The 13757-nt window shown below is 49.1% G+C and overlaps 7 protein-coding genes across 7 annotated transcripts; 3 read left to right on the plus strand and 4 right to left on the minus strand.

The window, feature by feature from the left end:
- Positions 1 to 735: 735 nt before the first annotated feature.
- GGS22DRAFT_97131 (restriction endonuclease type II-like protein) lies at positions 736 to 2274 on the minus strand. Its single transcript, XM_047968577.1, has one exon. The coding sequence runs from the start codon at positions 2155 to 2157 to the stop codon at positions 901 to 903; it is 1257 nt and encodes a 418-aa protein (XP_047822267.1). The 5' UTR covers positions 2158 to 2274; the 3' UTR covers positions 736 to 900.
- Positions 2275 to 2415: 141 nt separating this feature from the next.
- Positions 2416 to 4643, plus strand: GGS22DRAFT_155859 (S-adenosyl-L-methionine-dependent methyltransferase). The gene is made up of 3 exons (XM_047960280.1): positions 2416 to 3679; positions 3730 to 4033; positions 4095 to 4643. The coding sequence occupies exons 1-3, from the start codon at positions 2643 to 2645 to the stop codon at positions 4503 to 4505; spliced, it is 1752 nt and encodes a 583-aa protein (XP_047822268.1). The 5' UTR covers positions 2416 to 2642; the 3' UTR covers positions 4506 to 4643.
- Positions 4644 to 4672: 29 nt separating this feature from the next.
- Positions 4673 to 5817, minus strand: GGS22DRAFT_155860 (ubiquinone biosynthesis O-methyltransferase). The gene has a single exon (XM_047960281.1). The coding sequence runs from the start codon at positions 5724 to 5726 to the stop codon at positions 4821 to 4823; it is 906 nt and encodes a 301-aa protein (XP_047822269.1). The 5' UTR covers positions 5727 to 5817; the 3' UTR covers positions 4673 to 4820.
- A 221-nt stretch (positions 5818 to 6038) lies between these two features.
- GGS22DRAFT_155862 (3,4-dihydroxy-2-butanone 4-phosphate synthase) lies at positions 6039 to 7504 on the plus strand. Its single transcript, XM_047960282.1, has 2 exons — positions 6039 to 6488; positions 6578 to 7504. Exons 1-2 carry the CDS (start codon positions 6425 to 6427, stop codon positions 7210 to 7212), a joined length of 699 nt encoding a protein of 232 aa, XP_047822270.1. The 5' UTR covers positions 6039 to 6424; the 3' UTR covers positions 7213 to 7504.
- Positions 7505 to 8357: 853 nt separating this feature from the next.
- GGS22DRAFT_97225 (cytochrome P450) lies at positions 8358 to 10648 on the plus strand. Its single transcript, XM_047968579.1, has 5 exons — positions 8358 to 8700; positions 8758 to 8862; positions 8919 to 8954; positions 9007 to 9491; positions 9564 to 10648. Exons 1-5 carry the CDS (start codon positions 8529 to 8531, stop codon positions 10329 to 10331), a joined length of 1566 nt encoding a protein of 521 aa, XP_047822271.1. The 5' UTR covers positions 8358 to 8528; the 3' UTR covers positions 10332 to 10648.
- GGS22DRAFT_97238 (nmrA-like family protein) lies at positions 10461 to 11632 on the minus strand. Its single transcript, XM_047968580.1, has 3 exons — positions 10991 to 11632; positions 10755 to 10917; positions 10461 to 10693 (listed from the first exon to the last, which is right to left on the minus strand). The coding sequence occupies exons 1-3, from the start codon at positions 11592 to 11594 to the stop codon at positions 10531 to 10533; spliced, it is 930 nt and encodes a 309-aa protein (XP_047822272.1). The 5' UTR covers positions 11595 to 11632; the 3' UTR covers positions 10461 to 10530.
- A 392-nt stretch (positions 11633 to 12024) lies between these two features.
- GGS22DRAFT_97255 (purine and uridine phosphorylase) lies at positions 12025 to 13589 on the minus strand. Its single transcript, XM_047968581.1, has 2 exons — positions 13101 to 13589; positions 12025 to 13045 (listed from the first exon to the last, which is right to left on the minus strand). The coding sequence occupies exons 1-2, from the start codon at positions 13380 to 13382 to the stop codon at positions 12176 to 12178; spliced, it is 1152 nt and encodes a 383-aa protein (XP_047822273.1). The 5' UTR covers positions 13383 to 13589; the 3' UTR covers positions 12025 to 12175.
- Between the last annotated feature and the right edge of the window lie 168 nt (positions 13590 to 13757).

Consider the following 13757-nt stretch of genomic DNA (forward strand, 5'->3'; position numbering starts at 1 on the left):
AATGAAAAGCACCGAAATTGAAGCTTCGGCTACTAGCAGAGAATCGACGATGCTTTCTTCACCTAGGGTAGCTAATTCTTTTTTTCCTTTTTTTTTTTTTTTTAATTCTTTCACCGTCGGGTATGACTGATACCTACATCGGTACACATATGATATAGATAAGCTGATAACTTGGAGGTCAATAGACCAACAAGACGACATCCGCACGACGTATCGTATATGCATCGTGGAGGTGAGCCAGCATCAGGTAGTGACTCTTCATCCCTATCCGTGCTTTACCATAGCGCTAACTCTTTGGCCGACCGACCCGTCCGTAGTTGTTTGGGCATTGCGTTCCTCGTGATAGCTCCCTACAGGTGGAGCTTGAATATGTAGAGAAACGTCCCACAGCATCTTGCTCAGCAGGTGGGATCGGAAATATCTAAGATCTTCCCTGGGAATAGCCAAGATTATATTAAAGGATCCGTTACCTGGAACACGTTCGTAGGTCTCTGCGGGGACATCTCGAGGTAACAAGACCTTCAGGCAAACCAGAAAAGAAAAATCTAGATTGTAGCGGTCATACCGCATCGTCCAAGATTACCGGAGAAATAAGCTAGCAAGCCTAGCTGTACCTAAGCGCCTATCAACCCCGGCTCTGGGACGGTTCACATTAATTGGTGGTGCCGGAAATATGTGGTCCGTGCATGATCATACGGGAACATGCATCGTGAACCAATTGCTCCTTACTTGGATATCCGTCATCGACGCCATGTTGCCCGCCGCCCGGTAGGCGAGAAGAACCTCCCCTGGAAAGGCTTCGAAGTCGTGCATTCAATTAAAAAAAACGTAACATATGCCCGGGATGCACCGAGTGTTCCGCCTAGTCCGCCCGAACTAGGCAGGTATCATCATCCTCTTCTATCCTTTATCCCGGAGTCTGGCCAGCGCGGCAGCAATCCCATCACTCAATTTCTCTTCCTCACGAGGTTTGGAAGTCGAGCCGGATGGTTGTTCTTGCGCCATCGACTTCTTTGACTCCTCGATTGCTGCCGCCAGCATTGCTTCTTCGTCATATTCATCGACGGGCGCATCCCCACTACGGTGGTCCGCCTTCAGCTTTGCCGACGCAGACGATCTTTGCTCTGATTGCGGAGTTGCGCCGTCTCGGGACCGACTTGCCGATAAACTTGGCATATCTCTAAGTGGCACTCGACTTAGTGGGATAGCCTTGTCGGCAGCACTATTACTATCCTCTCTCTCTACAATGCGCCTCTTGGCGGCATGTTGTACTCGAAACGGTTCTTCCACAACGCTACACCATCTTTTAACTTTCTTTTCTCCCCAGCCGCCGATGATAGCGACCTGCTCCGAATCGGCATTGATTGCATTTTTCAAGCTACCGAAAGCACTAACAAGAGTGATCGCATCAGCTTTATTGATTCCTCTAGGCACCGTGACGAATTCCACAAGTTTCTCAGCGTAACTCGTAGCTTGCTGTCCCTTTATAGCACTGAAGTTTGCGTGCTCGTAGGATTTGTATAATTCGAGGTATCTGCCCGCTTCGGCCGCAGACCAGCATAATATAATGGTGACATTGTTAATCAATGAGGTCTTAGAAAGTTCGCGCAACGAGTCTTCGTGGTTAGGGATGTCGACCATAGTCAAGAGGATGCGCAGATTGAATTTCCCTTGTAGGTTGCGAATTCGCGTATAAATGTATTCGGGATGCAGCCTATGATATTTGAGACTTAAAAATAAGGCACATGTTGTCAAACCCAGCCCGTAATCGGCTGGTATGTCACTATATTCCCATGGCACTGAACGTAGGGATGCCAGTACCGGATTCCCTTTCTGACGTGGTGACACTAGGATTGAGGAGCCGGAAGAGCGTTGTGGGAGGGCTTGAGGTGTCGGTTGAACAATCTTCGGCCCAGTGGAGGCAGAGGCAGAAGTAGAGGTAGAAGACGTCGGTGGTGGTTTGTCTAATCGTTGAGGCGCGGGTTGTTGTATTCTTGGAGTTGGTTGGACTTTCTGAGGAATTGGCTGCTGAATGCGGCTTGCCGGTTGTGATGTTGGTTGCGATCTTGCTTGACTGGATTTATTTCCTATCGAAGGTGCCGAAGAGGCGAGAGCAGAAAGAAAATCTGCATCCGCGCCAAAATCATCATCGTCCATGTTTAAGATACTTCATGTTCACAATAAAACTTGGAAACATGGAAACACGGAAGCTTTCGACGACGACGACGGAAGATGAATTGGGTCACACTTGGTTCACTTAAACGGTTCCCAGGCATCCGTCTTCACTAAACCAGATTTGTCTTAGCCCCCCAACTGCCCCAGAGAAGATCTAAAATGGTTCCATTACAGTGGATCTACCGTCTCATTAGCCACAGCTGCCACATATGACCCACCGCAAATCCACCGAAGGTTGCGCCGCAACTCCGTGTTATGTATTGAATTATCAAGACATCTGTTCAGTTGAATCCTCTTTAGCCTGTAAATAATTCTATCACTAACAAGTAAATGATATGATAACTCCAGCAGCTGGCTGTTGAGAGCCAAATTACCAATTTACATTCACTACTTTGCTTCTTGTCATACTAGGTACTTCAGGCACGTGTTTTGTAGCTAGTTGGACAGATTCGTTCATTTCTTTCATCATGCCACCACGGAAACAAGTCCCCAAAAAGGGGCCATCTCATGCGAAGATGTCGGAAACGAAGGAAGATTTCGAGGAGGAGCTCAAGTTAATGGCCGGCCAATCAAAGGATGATACCTGGTCCAATTGGGCAATTCAGCAGGGTATCGTCTATGGCAAAGCCCTGTCGCTCATTACGCTCATGGCTGTCTACGCCAATGTCTCCCTACTGACTTTATCGCCTGTATATGGTCAAATTGCCGCGACCAGGTTACATGAGAGGGTTGTTTGGTCAGCCCTGTTTGTAGGATGGGGAGGAAATCTAGCTCTAAGGCGAGCCTTACCGGTGAAGACCATCACGCTGTTACCCCTGGTGGCCGCGTATATCCCCTTGGCGCAATTCCTCCTCTTCCAAGCGAGCGAAAGCTTTGGCGCAAAGCTAGGACCGGCTATTACTGAAGCCTTTACATTATTCCCTCTAGCTATGCTCAGTACAGCCTGCCTTGCGGATGTCCTCGAAGGTGCTGATCTAAGCCGCTTGCCGAAATCCATTGCGGGCTCTGCGCCTGGTCTAGGTTCATATGCTGCTCTCAAATACATAGAAAACAAATCGATGCAACAATTGATAGCGCAGATCGGCAAATCAGTCTTCCAGACTCGCATAGGTTTAGAGCTCGTCCTAGCATCAGCGTATAGTGTTTTAGCCCGATCGAAACTCATAGTTTGGGCTATTCCGGCGCTTCTACACACGGCGTTTTACAACACACATCTCATGACGCCTATGGCTACAAATTCTCTAAATTCAACACTTCATGCTAGCGGATGGTCACTGGTTGACCGGGCAGAGTCAACCACAGGGTACATCTCGGTTTTGGATAATCACAAGGATGGGTTTCGAGCTATGCGATGTGACCATAGTCTACTCGGCGGCGAATGGACCAAATTTGAGCGCAAGATAGTTGCAGAGCCAATCTATAGCGTCTTCACTCAACTTGAAGCTGTGCGCCTCGTCCAAACTCCGAATAAAGTAACTGACAATGAAGCAAAGGCTCTGAATATGTAGGTGTTCCTATCTTTGCTGACCAGTATTTGCACTAATAATGTGTTAGTGGTCTTGGGATCGGGACTTCACCGTCAGCTTTGATAGCTCATGGTATCGACACCACTATTGTCGAAATCGACCCCATGGTCTATGACTTCGCTAAGAAATATTTTGGGTTGCCATCAAATCACACGGCGGTCATTCAAGACGCCATTTCCTGGAGTCAATCCAATAAGGATGAGCTCCACGAAAACTACGACTACATCATCCATGACGTATTTACAGGCGGCGCAGAACCAATCCCACTATTTACAGAAGAATTCCTGTCAGGTCTAAAACACATGTTGAAGCCCAACGGCGTGATAGCTATTGTAAGTGTTGCCCCATTACCAGCCAACTACTCATGGTAGATGTTAATATTTACATGTATAGAATTACGCTGGTGACTTCACACTCCCACCTCTCGGCATCGTCATGAATACGATCAAATCAGTCTTCCCATCATGCCGAATCTTCCGAGAAGGAGAACCACCTTCGGCAGAGACAGTCGAGGAAGCAGGACGCGACTTCGACAATGTCATCGTCTTCTGCACCAAGACGGATGAGAAAGTTACCTTCCGGAAGCCCACCGATGCCGACTTCCTTGGTAGTCTATCCAGGAAAGCATACCTCTTCCCTAAGCACGAAGTGGATGAATCGTCCTTCTCAGCTACTGCTGCGGATGCCGGAATTCTCAGAGTGAACGAGACCGAGAAGCTAGTGAAGTGGCATGATCAGAGCGCCCTTGGTCATTGGGCTGTCATGAGGACCGTATTACCAAAAAATGTCTGGCAGCAGTGGTGAAAGAAAGGTGTATGCGAGTTCTGTACGTTCCGTTATGACGAGATATACCCATGTACCTACCTAGTAGAGTTAATACTGCTGTATGTTAAGAGTGCTTTTTTCATATTAGATTCCAATCATGGAGGCCTTCGTAAACCGTACTGTTTCTTGGGAGACTAGTGCTATCATCTTAAGTCTCGACTCCCACCAGTGGACTTCCCACCTTAAGGGTATTGATGATTGGTGATAACAAGCTAATGGACTGAAGCTTTTCCAATTACAGAGAAAACATCGGCCGTGTCTCATTATAATACATTTCATTTTTACGTAGACTCATCACGTCGCTTCAGCCACCCTCCTCACACCAAAGAAGTAATTCCCAACCTTCTCACTACCACGCACCTCCCTCCAGCCCAGCCCCGGGACATAAACCACACCCATACACCTCGGCTCCGTCCACTCCGTCCTCTTCAGAAGGAAATGATTCCTCAACTCCCCCTCATTAATATACTTCCGCCAATCATGCGTCCCCCTCGGCACTATCCGCAGCAAATCCTCCGCGACGAGATTCGTCGTGAACCAACTCATCCACGTCCGCGCAATCGTGCTAAGCACAAGCCACCCGCCCGGCTTCACGAACGGCGTGCACCGGTCGAGGAACTGCGCTGGGTTCTCTACGTGTTCTATGACTTCGAATATCGATACCACGTCGTATCCATCTTCCGGTGTTTTGGGGGCGGGGAGGAGCTCGATGGGGGTGTTTATGTATACGAGCTTCGACCGCAGCGCGGGGTCCCGCTTCGCGTGCGCTTTGGCGATGGAGAGGACCTCGGGGCTGGGGTCTACGGCTGTGACGGAGGCGGTTGTGGGGAGGCGCGCGGCGGACTCGGCGAATATGCCGCCGCCGCAGCCGATGTCGAGGTATTTGAGGCCGGTGGATGGTGGGGGAGGGTCGTTGGGAACGGAGGAGCGACAGGTGCGGATGAAGTCGTGGCGGAGAGGGTTCATGAGGTGGAGGATGCGGGAGGGTCCTTGCGGATCCCACCATGAGGATGCGAGGGCATTGAAGTGGGATACCTCTTCGGGAGAGACGCTTGTGTATGTGGTGTCGGTCGGGTTTGGGTTTGAGGGTGAAGAGAAACTCCGTCTAGGTGAGCTGAATGCGCATTGTGCAGAGCGCGAACTGGTGGTAGGGTTGCGGAGGCGCCGGAGGAGAGACGTGGCTTTCGAGCGCGGTGGCATGTTGTAAGGTTTCTAGCTGTAGCATTCGTCCATTAAGTACGTTATTTTACTATCCCTCGTTGTCATGTGAAGTAACAAGACTGAAGGTCGATAAAGATCAGTAAAGATTGAAAAGTTCCAGATTGGGTAAAGAGCTAAGATGAGATGCAGGCGAGGTCGCGGCATGTGCCGGCTTGGCCCACTTGCTAGAATTGGCCAATTAGAGCCAGTTATTTTATGGTGTGATGTAATTCTAGATCCTGATCCTGGGAAACAGCGCCCCTCACCGACGAAGCCGACCCCGCCGAGGAAAAGTCCTCGGAGTCCCTAATAATCGGGGCAATCAGTCAGCATTTGAAAGAACGATCGCATTCTTTTAGTCTTTAAATCTTATGATGAGTAATAACTTCTCGATATTACTTATTTGTCTGCTGTCTTTCTAACTTCACTATTTCGCCATTTCGCTATTAAATTCGCGCTGACATAAAACATTGCGGGCTATTTCTCGAAGCGACATCTAAATTGGTTGCTGACACACTACGATTTACTACCTATCCTCCCGCCTCTTAACTCCACAATCTACAGCGGCTACTTGATTCGCATCATTCCATATAGAATCAAGCAATAATCGATCCCGTAGCGACTTACTTCTACGCCGATTAGGGTGTGACAGGACTATAATATCCCTCATTTTTTTCATACCAAGCGATTTGCCCATCATGCCTTCCGCACTTGTTGATCATAATCGATTCGACTCTATACCGGACGCGATTGCTGCTTTCCGTATGCGCCCTTGTTTCTAGATTCCCAACGACAAAGGTAGTTACTGCGTTATTGCGCCATTGTAGACTAACAGATATATGGTGGGGTAGGAAATGGCGAATTCATAGTTGTTATGGACGATGAAGGCCGCGAAAACGAAGGCGACCTAATCATTTCTGCCGAGAATATAACGACCGAGCAAATGGCTTTCATGATCCGACACTCGTCAGGATACGTCTGTGCTCCCATAACACCCGCCCTTACCGAATCTCTTAAGTTACCTCAGATGGTCGAAAACAGCGAAGATCCCCGCGGCACCGCTTATACTATAACCATTGACGCCGCCGACCCCGCCGTGACAACCGGAATTAGCGCCCACGATCGCGCTCTAACTGTCCGACATCTCGCGAATCCTAATTCTACCCCCACCACCTTCCGACGGCCAGGACATGTGCTTCCGTTACGTGCGCGACCAGGCGGAGTTAGGGTTCGGCCGGGTCACACCGAGGCTGGTGTAGACTTTTGTAGGCTGGCAGGAAAACCTGAAGTTGCCGTCATCTGCGAGATCGTTGAAGACGGCGAGGAGGTTAGCGGACAAGCCATACGGGAAGGACCTGGCATGATGAGAGGTGATGGATGCATTGCGTTCGCAAGAAAATGGGGAATCAAGGTCTGCACGATCGCAGATCTTGTCGCCTACTTAGAGAAGACCGACGGTAAACCCGACACAAACGGAAGTTCGTAATATCTCGATAACACATGACGAAACATCCTCGGACATAACTAGGACTTACACCGCTTAAGGCGAAGGATAAGTAAGCATCCATAAACGAAAGGACGGAACGCTAGCTGCGAGGCTGGTGGGGAGGCATTTCATTGACTCATACTGGGTTTGCATAGACAAAATGGGGCCATCATCATAAAGTCACATCTCTGCACATATCACATTGTATTATACATCTTGGCATGGATCTGACATCCGAACTAGAATAAACCTATCAACATCCTTCCCGATTTTAAGATCTACCATAGGCGTGTGATACGACACGGACCATATTAGCCTAACTATCAGCGAATGACCTAAGATCAGAGCTGAAGAATTAAGACCGCTCTTAGTTTCGCGTCTCGGCGCGAGACTCGCGGCAAGTCGACCAATACTTTTCTCGGAATCAATCATTTGACTTCAGCTTCAACGTGCTGATGCTTCTGATTTGGCGCCTCCAGGGCTCCTGAGTGGATGAAACACGGTGGATGAGTATGAGTGACGGCGATCAACTTGCAAAGATGACAAAGCGCTACTAGCCTATAGGCTGGCCCGCAATATCATTGGTAAGGGTACTCAGTAGTTTCGGTCCGGGGAGATCCCTACACTTATACTATAATCTCACCTGGACATAAACGTGGTTAAAACTTCATGTTCTATCACTCCGATAGGCTACTGCAGGGTAGGACTTTAACTTAACCAACAGGTAGATCACATCGATGCAGCCTAGAACGCCAGTCAGTGACGTATACACGGCATATGTAGAGCCTCTACCTATAGCAAACCCTCGCTTCGGTACATTGAACTGTCTTACTTTACCAGCCCTAGCGGATACCCAGCTGGGCACCAACACGTCGGTACCTACCTATCCATACCGGTGGAATTCTGATGACCAGTTGATCGTCACAAGTGGTCTGTATGACCTAGCGGCGAACCGGAAACATTCTACCAGATAATATGTGAGTCTCAAGCACGGCAGTTCAGCGGAGAATGTCGGATCCAGTTACACAGCACTGGTAAACCATCCGCGTGGCTACATGGATCGTAGAAGTAGGCAGGGATGTATTAGAACCACAGTGTACCTGCCTAACTACCCGCTTTCACATGTTCTATCATCTTCCATGTTATTGAGTGATGGGCATTCCCGTTCTCCCATCGGAAGCACTACTCCACTAGAGCTTACTCTCTTATAAGCACCTTCTTCGACTTGAATTCCTGTACAACTCAGCTTCGTAGACTCTTCCGTTGGGTTCACAAACGATCAAGATTACGACTGAGTCGTACGAACGTCTGATATCATGGCTTTCATACTTACACATCCCTACCTGTTTCTGGCAGCGTATTTCTCATTACTCCCCTTATCCCTATTCGTATATCGCTTATTCCTACATCCGCTTGCGAAGATACCAGGACCGAGACTCGCCGCCATCACAAGTCTATGGTATGTATACCAGGTAAAGCAAGGCCGGAGTGAGTACAACTTTCAATACTCCCTAGACCTTCTAGCTGTTACTAATATTGTCTCAGTGGCGGCCCTTAGCAAGAACTTGCATAAGAAGTATGGACCAGTGGTTCGGATAAGTCCGAATGAAGTCTCATTCGATTCCAGAGAGGCTTTCCAGGCAATTTATAGTATGTGCTCTCCCCAAGTCTTGGATATGAGCATGGATTATTAACGCTGTGATTAGCTGGAAGCCACTATATTGAAAAGGGTGACTTTTACTGTATGGATACCTGAGTACCCCTCTCCCTGGACTACGAGCTTACATCAAATAGGGGCCCTAAGTGGCAACCCGGGAACGATAGACTGGCGATTTCGTCGACACCCAGGCGACGCCTTCGCCTTTAATGGAGAGCTTGATATGCAGCGCTACAAGAGCCATAGAAAGAGCATCACGGGCACGTACACCACAGCCTCTCTTAAGAAATATAGCGATCGTATCGATGAGGTGGTGGATCGTTTCATTGCCAAGTTAAAGACGCAGGAAGGAGAGGAACTGGACCTTGCCGAATGGATGCATCTCGCCGTTGTCGAGTGTCTTTGTGCCATCACTCTAAACTGGTCTCCCGGGTTCATCAAGGATGAAAGTGACCACGGATTCCTCGCCAAGAGCATCAAGCAATGGCGGCAGATCACCGCTTTCGGCTCCTTACAATCGTGGCTTATTATTGTCCAAAAATGGCCTTCGCTTCGATCCAGGGTCGCTAAGCTCTTCGGAGTTGATATCAAGTTACCTGCGAGTTATGTGCCATTTGAGCCAGTACGTACCTCCTCAGACCCCCTATTCCAAAAACGCTCCTTCCACAGCACGATTCTCTAACCCGCACAACAGCGAGCCCTCGAAATCATAAAAGCCCGCACCGCCGCCTTCGTCTCCTCGGAGAAACAACTCCACCCCGCCCACACCGACGCAGAAGCCGAAGCCGCAGCCCCAGACATGCTATCGGAGCTCCTCGCCGCCACAACCACAAAGCCGAACTGGAAAGTGCACTACGCCTCCACGATGGCAAGTTTCAACTTCGTCGCGGGGCACGAAACCACGACCTCGATCGCCGCCTCCGCCCTCTCCGCCATCAGCACTTCCACCGGCGTGCAATCGCGCATCCAAGCCGAGCTCGACGAACACAACGGCGACTTCGATAAATGCCGGTACCTGCAAGCCGCGATAAAAGAAACGCTCCGCATCCACCCCGTCACAGCTCTCGCGTTGTGGCGGAAAGTACCCGCGGGCGCGCCGTTGAGGATCCATGGATACACGTTTCCGCCCGGAACAACGGTCGGGGTCAACGTCCCGGCCATGCAGGTGAACCCGACGATCTTCGGCGCGGACGCGGCGCAGTTCAGGCCCGAGAGGTGGCTGGAGAGCGAGGAGGCGTGGCGGATGCTTGAGCGCGTGAGTTTGGCGTGGGGTGGTGGCGCGCATACTTGTCCCGGCCGCAACTTGGCGGAGCTTCTGCTTGCGAAGATCGTGGCGGGCGTGTTGAGGGAGTTCGAGGTCGAGGTTGTGGAGAGGCCGGATGTGGGCATGATGAGGAGTTTCACGTATGTGGCGATTATGACGGGTGTGAAGGTGCGGTTTTGGCCGAGGGAGAGGGTGTAGATGATGGTGTGGTGGTGAAGAAGAGTGGAGTTGGGTTTGGGGATTTTGGTGTATATTAGGTATTATGTAGGTAGGTTTGTATGTAAGTAGTTTGGTATAGTGATGCTAGTATTTTCTTGGTAGTTATACTAAATAGGTAGGTACCTAGGTGTACGCATGTTGCTAGTCTCATGGATGGCTCAATCTTTTTATTACGGCCCTAGACATTCTGACCGACGACGCTCATTGCGTTGGGTAGTTGATCTTGGGACACATTTCTGAGATAGTCTTCCCAAGTTACAGGTTTCACCTGAGGATATTTGTCATTATCATATTGAGGTCCAATTTCGGTCGTTCCGTTGATCATGTAATAATGAAAGAGTCTATGGTAGTGTAAGTATGGAGCCGAATGGGTGTATATATAAATAGATGCTCTTCACTTACAAGAACATGTACGAGAAGAGGTCCTTCGGGTCCTTTTCTCTTTGCTCGTTCATGAGCTTGAATAAATCGTCCAATGAGCCTTGGCACTCAACGTTAGGCTTCACGCCATAGACTCGTTCGAATGATGTCGCTATCTCATGGATTGTGGATCGCCCGCCGACAACTATAGGTAGGTAGTTAGATAAGTTTTGTGCGAGCTGCTGTTTACAGTCACATCGTATTTAGGAATAACTCACGTTTGAGAATACCCACGGCATCCTTGTCTAAGCAGACTGCAGCGGTGTACTCAGCTGCGTTCCGGTAGGTAGTTCCCTCCCAGATCTCGTTGCCTGTGCCCCAGTACTTGAACGTGGTAGTGACAGCATCGTAAATGCCAAAATGTGCGCCGAAAAAGCCATTAGTGAACATTCCAACTAGAATATGGACCCCCTTGACCTTATCCTGCGCGTCTAAGTATGCCTTGATATGAATCATAGGGTCTTTGGGGAAGAGTTGTCCCAGCTTGAGCTTGGTATAGTCTACACACCAGTCCGAGGCGACATAGCGTGGAACGCCTTGGGCGGCGCAGGCGTCAATGAGGAGTTTCTGTCCCTCGACCATCAGTTTGGGGTCACCGAGGTAGCAACAAACCACAACATCGCAGCCAGTGACGAAGGACTGGATAGCGGGCTCGTCGTAGGCATCTCCCTTCACGAGCGATACATTGGAAAACGACTGTGGAACTTTGGAAGGGTCGCGGCAGTACCCCTTAATAGTGACGTTCGGGTTTTTCAAGAGGATTGAGGTGAGCTCGCGAGCAAACCTTCCCGTAATTCCAGCTATTCCGACGGTGATGGACATCTTGGTATGGGATTATTTTATGAAGAATAGATTATAAGGTTGGTTTGGTAACTTCAACATGGAGATGCCGCATATCCCATCAATATATACACGCACCCTTCAGGTGCGCTGAAGGGTGCGTAAGAAGCTGCTGGAGAGTCGGAGTCCCGTAGCACCGACGCGGTATGCACCGGCCCGCAAGACGGCTTCATGACGCACCATCGAGTCGTAATGGTTGTTAATTACCTCGTAAGGAATAAATAAACTTTATTACAGGAGGGTAAAAGTGTCTTTCGAGTGAAGTATGTATGTTCGACAGGTACCTACGGTAGGTAAAAAGATCTCCGTGATTTTCACCTTGGAACCCATAAAAAGCTGAACCTTCTGCCGTCTAGTAGTTTGTACTATATACTTGCGGAAGATGACAGAAGATGATTAAAATCACTCAATTGTATAGTATTGTGAAAGTAGACAGTACATTTCGAGAACCCCGCTACAGCCACTAATCTTAGGAACAACAGGGGTAAGATCGCGGGACGGTCCGGACAAAGAGTAAACTCTCCATACAAAATACAGGAGATGGGCTTTTGCTTTTCTTTTTTTCAATGAAAATACTGCCCCCCACCAATCGAGATACTCCCGGAGCCTACGTTCTGGTTTCCTTGACCTCTAAAGATGATACGATCTCTTCTAGATGTGGACCCAGTCGTACTATCTAATTTGGGTCGTTTATTCCTACTATCTTCATCTGAGTCTGAATCGGAGTCTGTTGAGTCTCTTGCACGACATCTGCTCCGTCCTTGCCCATCTCGTCTGTCAGGCCTAGGCGTCGGGGGAATCTGAGACAAGATGGCTTTGGCGTATGCAGCCGCCATGGCTGCTGCGTATGGCTGCCACTTCTTGTTCTTATGTTTATCCCCATAGTCGCAAGCAGCTCTGATTACCCCGACGGGGATCCGATTCATGGTCCCTGCTGCTTCCATCTCTAGGCCAATGATGTCGTACTTATCTCTCAATTCGTCTCGTCTTGCAGCATTCTTCATGAGCTTATCGCCAGACCCTATAGATCCATACCACACAAGAGTTCGTTGAGAGTCGGGGCGCGGTTGTCTCTCTACAAGACTTTCAACCCCATCATCACCATGCTGATAAAGTCTGTCATGTTCCTGTCCAGGGTCATCGAAAGTCCTATTCGGATGCAGTTTATTCTTCATGGTTTCGTAATATGGAAGAAATAGCTCGGAATCATTCGGCGAATTTAGCTTGATGCTTCCAATTGCAGCTCTCACCACAGGCTCTGTTTGGGCTAGAACATGACCCTGACGTAGTAGCTCGAGCTCTTCTTCTCCTGTCTCTCTGCCCAAGGCGTAGGCCACGGTCCCCGAGCGATTGACATTAGGGACGCTGACAAGAACATCACCTAGTCGTATATCTCGCGGTGGACTTCGTTGAAGGTTAGGGAGACCAGCAGCCTAGAATATATCTGAGTAAGTAAGCATTTTAAGATCATTTGAAAGTATTACTCACCACACCCACGAGAAGACCGAACCAAAAATTTGGGAAGAACTTTTTCGCTTGGCTAGCAAGTGCTGCGGCTGACCCCGTTCCGTATTCTTGGCCCGCTGGAAGAGTCGCGATCACAATGTTATGTCCGCACATTTCTCCAGCTTGAAACACATAATCATCACCGCGGCTCACCGGAAACCTACCATTATGTCTACGGTCTAACATGTGTATGGCTGCTTGTGCCTCGATTTCTAGCGGCGCAATCCATATGATGGAATAATCTTGAGGTCTCAGGTCAGCCATTCATACACATGGTCGTATTATTCAGGTAAAAGGCTTCAAGTGTATAAAGGGGATGGTGCGAGGTTGAATTTAGGTAAGTTTTTATGGTACAGTACAAAGTTGTCCAGTCCATTCTACCTTACCATCTGCTCTCCGGGACCAATCAAACAGGGCTGACAGGCAGAGCGGTTGGTTCTTAATTTGGTCTGAAATACTACGTCCGTCATGTAAGTTCATCGTCTAGTGCTTTAGCAGAGACATTGCTCACAGCTAAATATCATAGGGGTCCATTCTAATGCTACGTCGCGGCCCAGCTATAAAGCTTTACGCATCGAAAGTACCTACCTAGTTAAATATTATAATCCTTGCTACCCGAATTATGTCAAGCAGCCTAAC

This window comes from Annulohypoxylon maeteangense, assembly GCF_022496945.1.
Source record: "Annulohypoxylon maeteangense strain CBS 123835 unplaced genomic scaffold GGS22scaffold_3, whole genome shotgun sequence".
Classification (NCBI taxonomy): Eukaryota; Fungi; Ascomycota; class Sordariomycetes; order Xylariales; family Hypoxylaceae; genus Annulohypoxylon; species Annulohypoxylon maeteangense.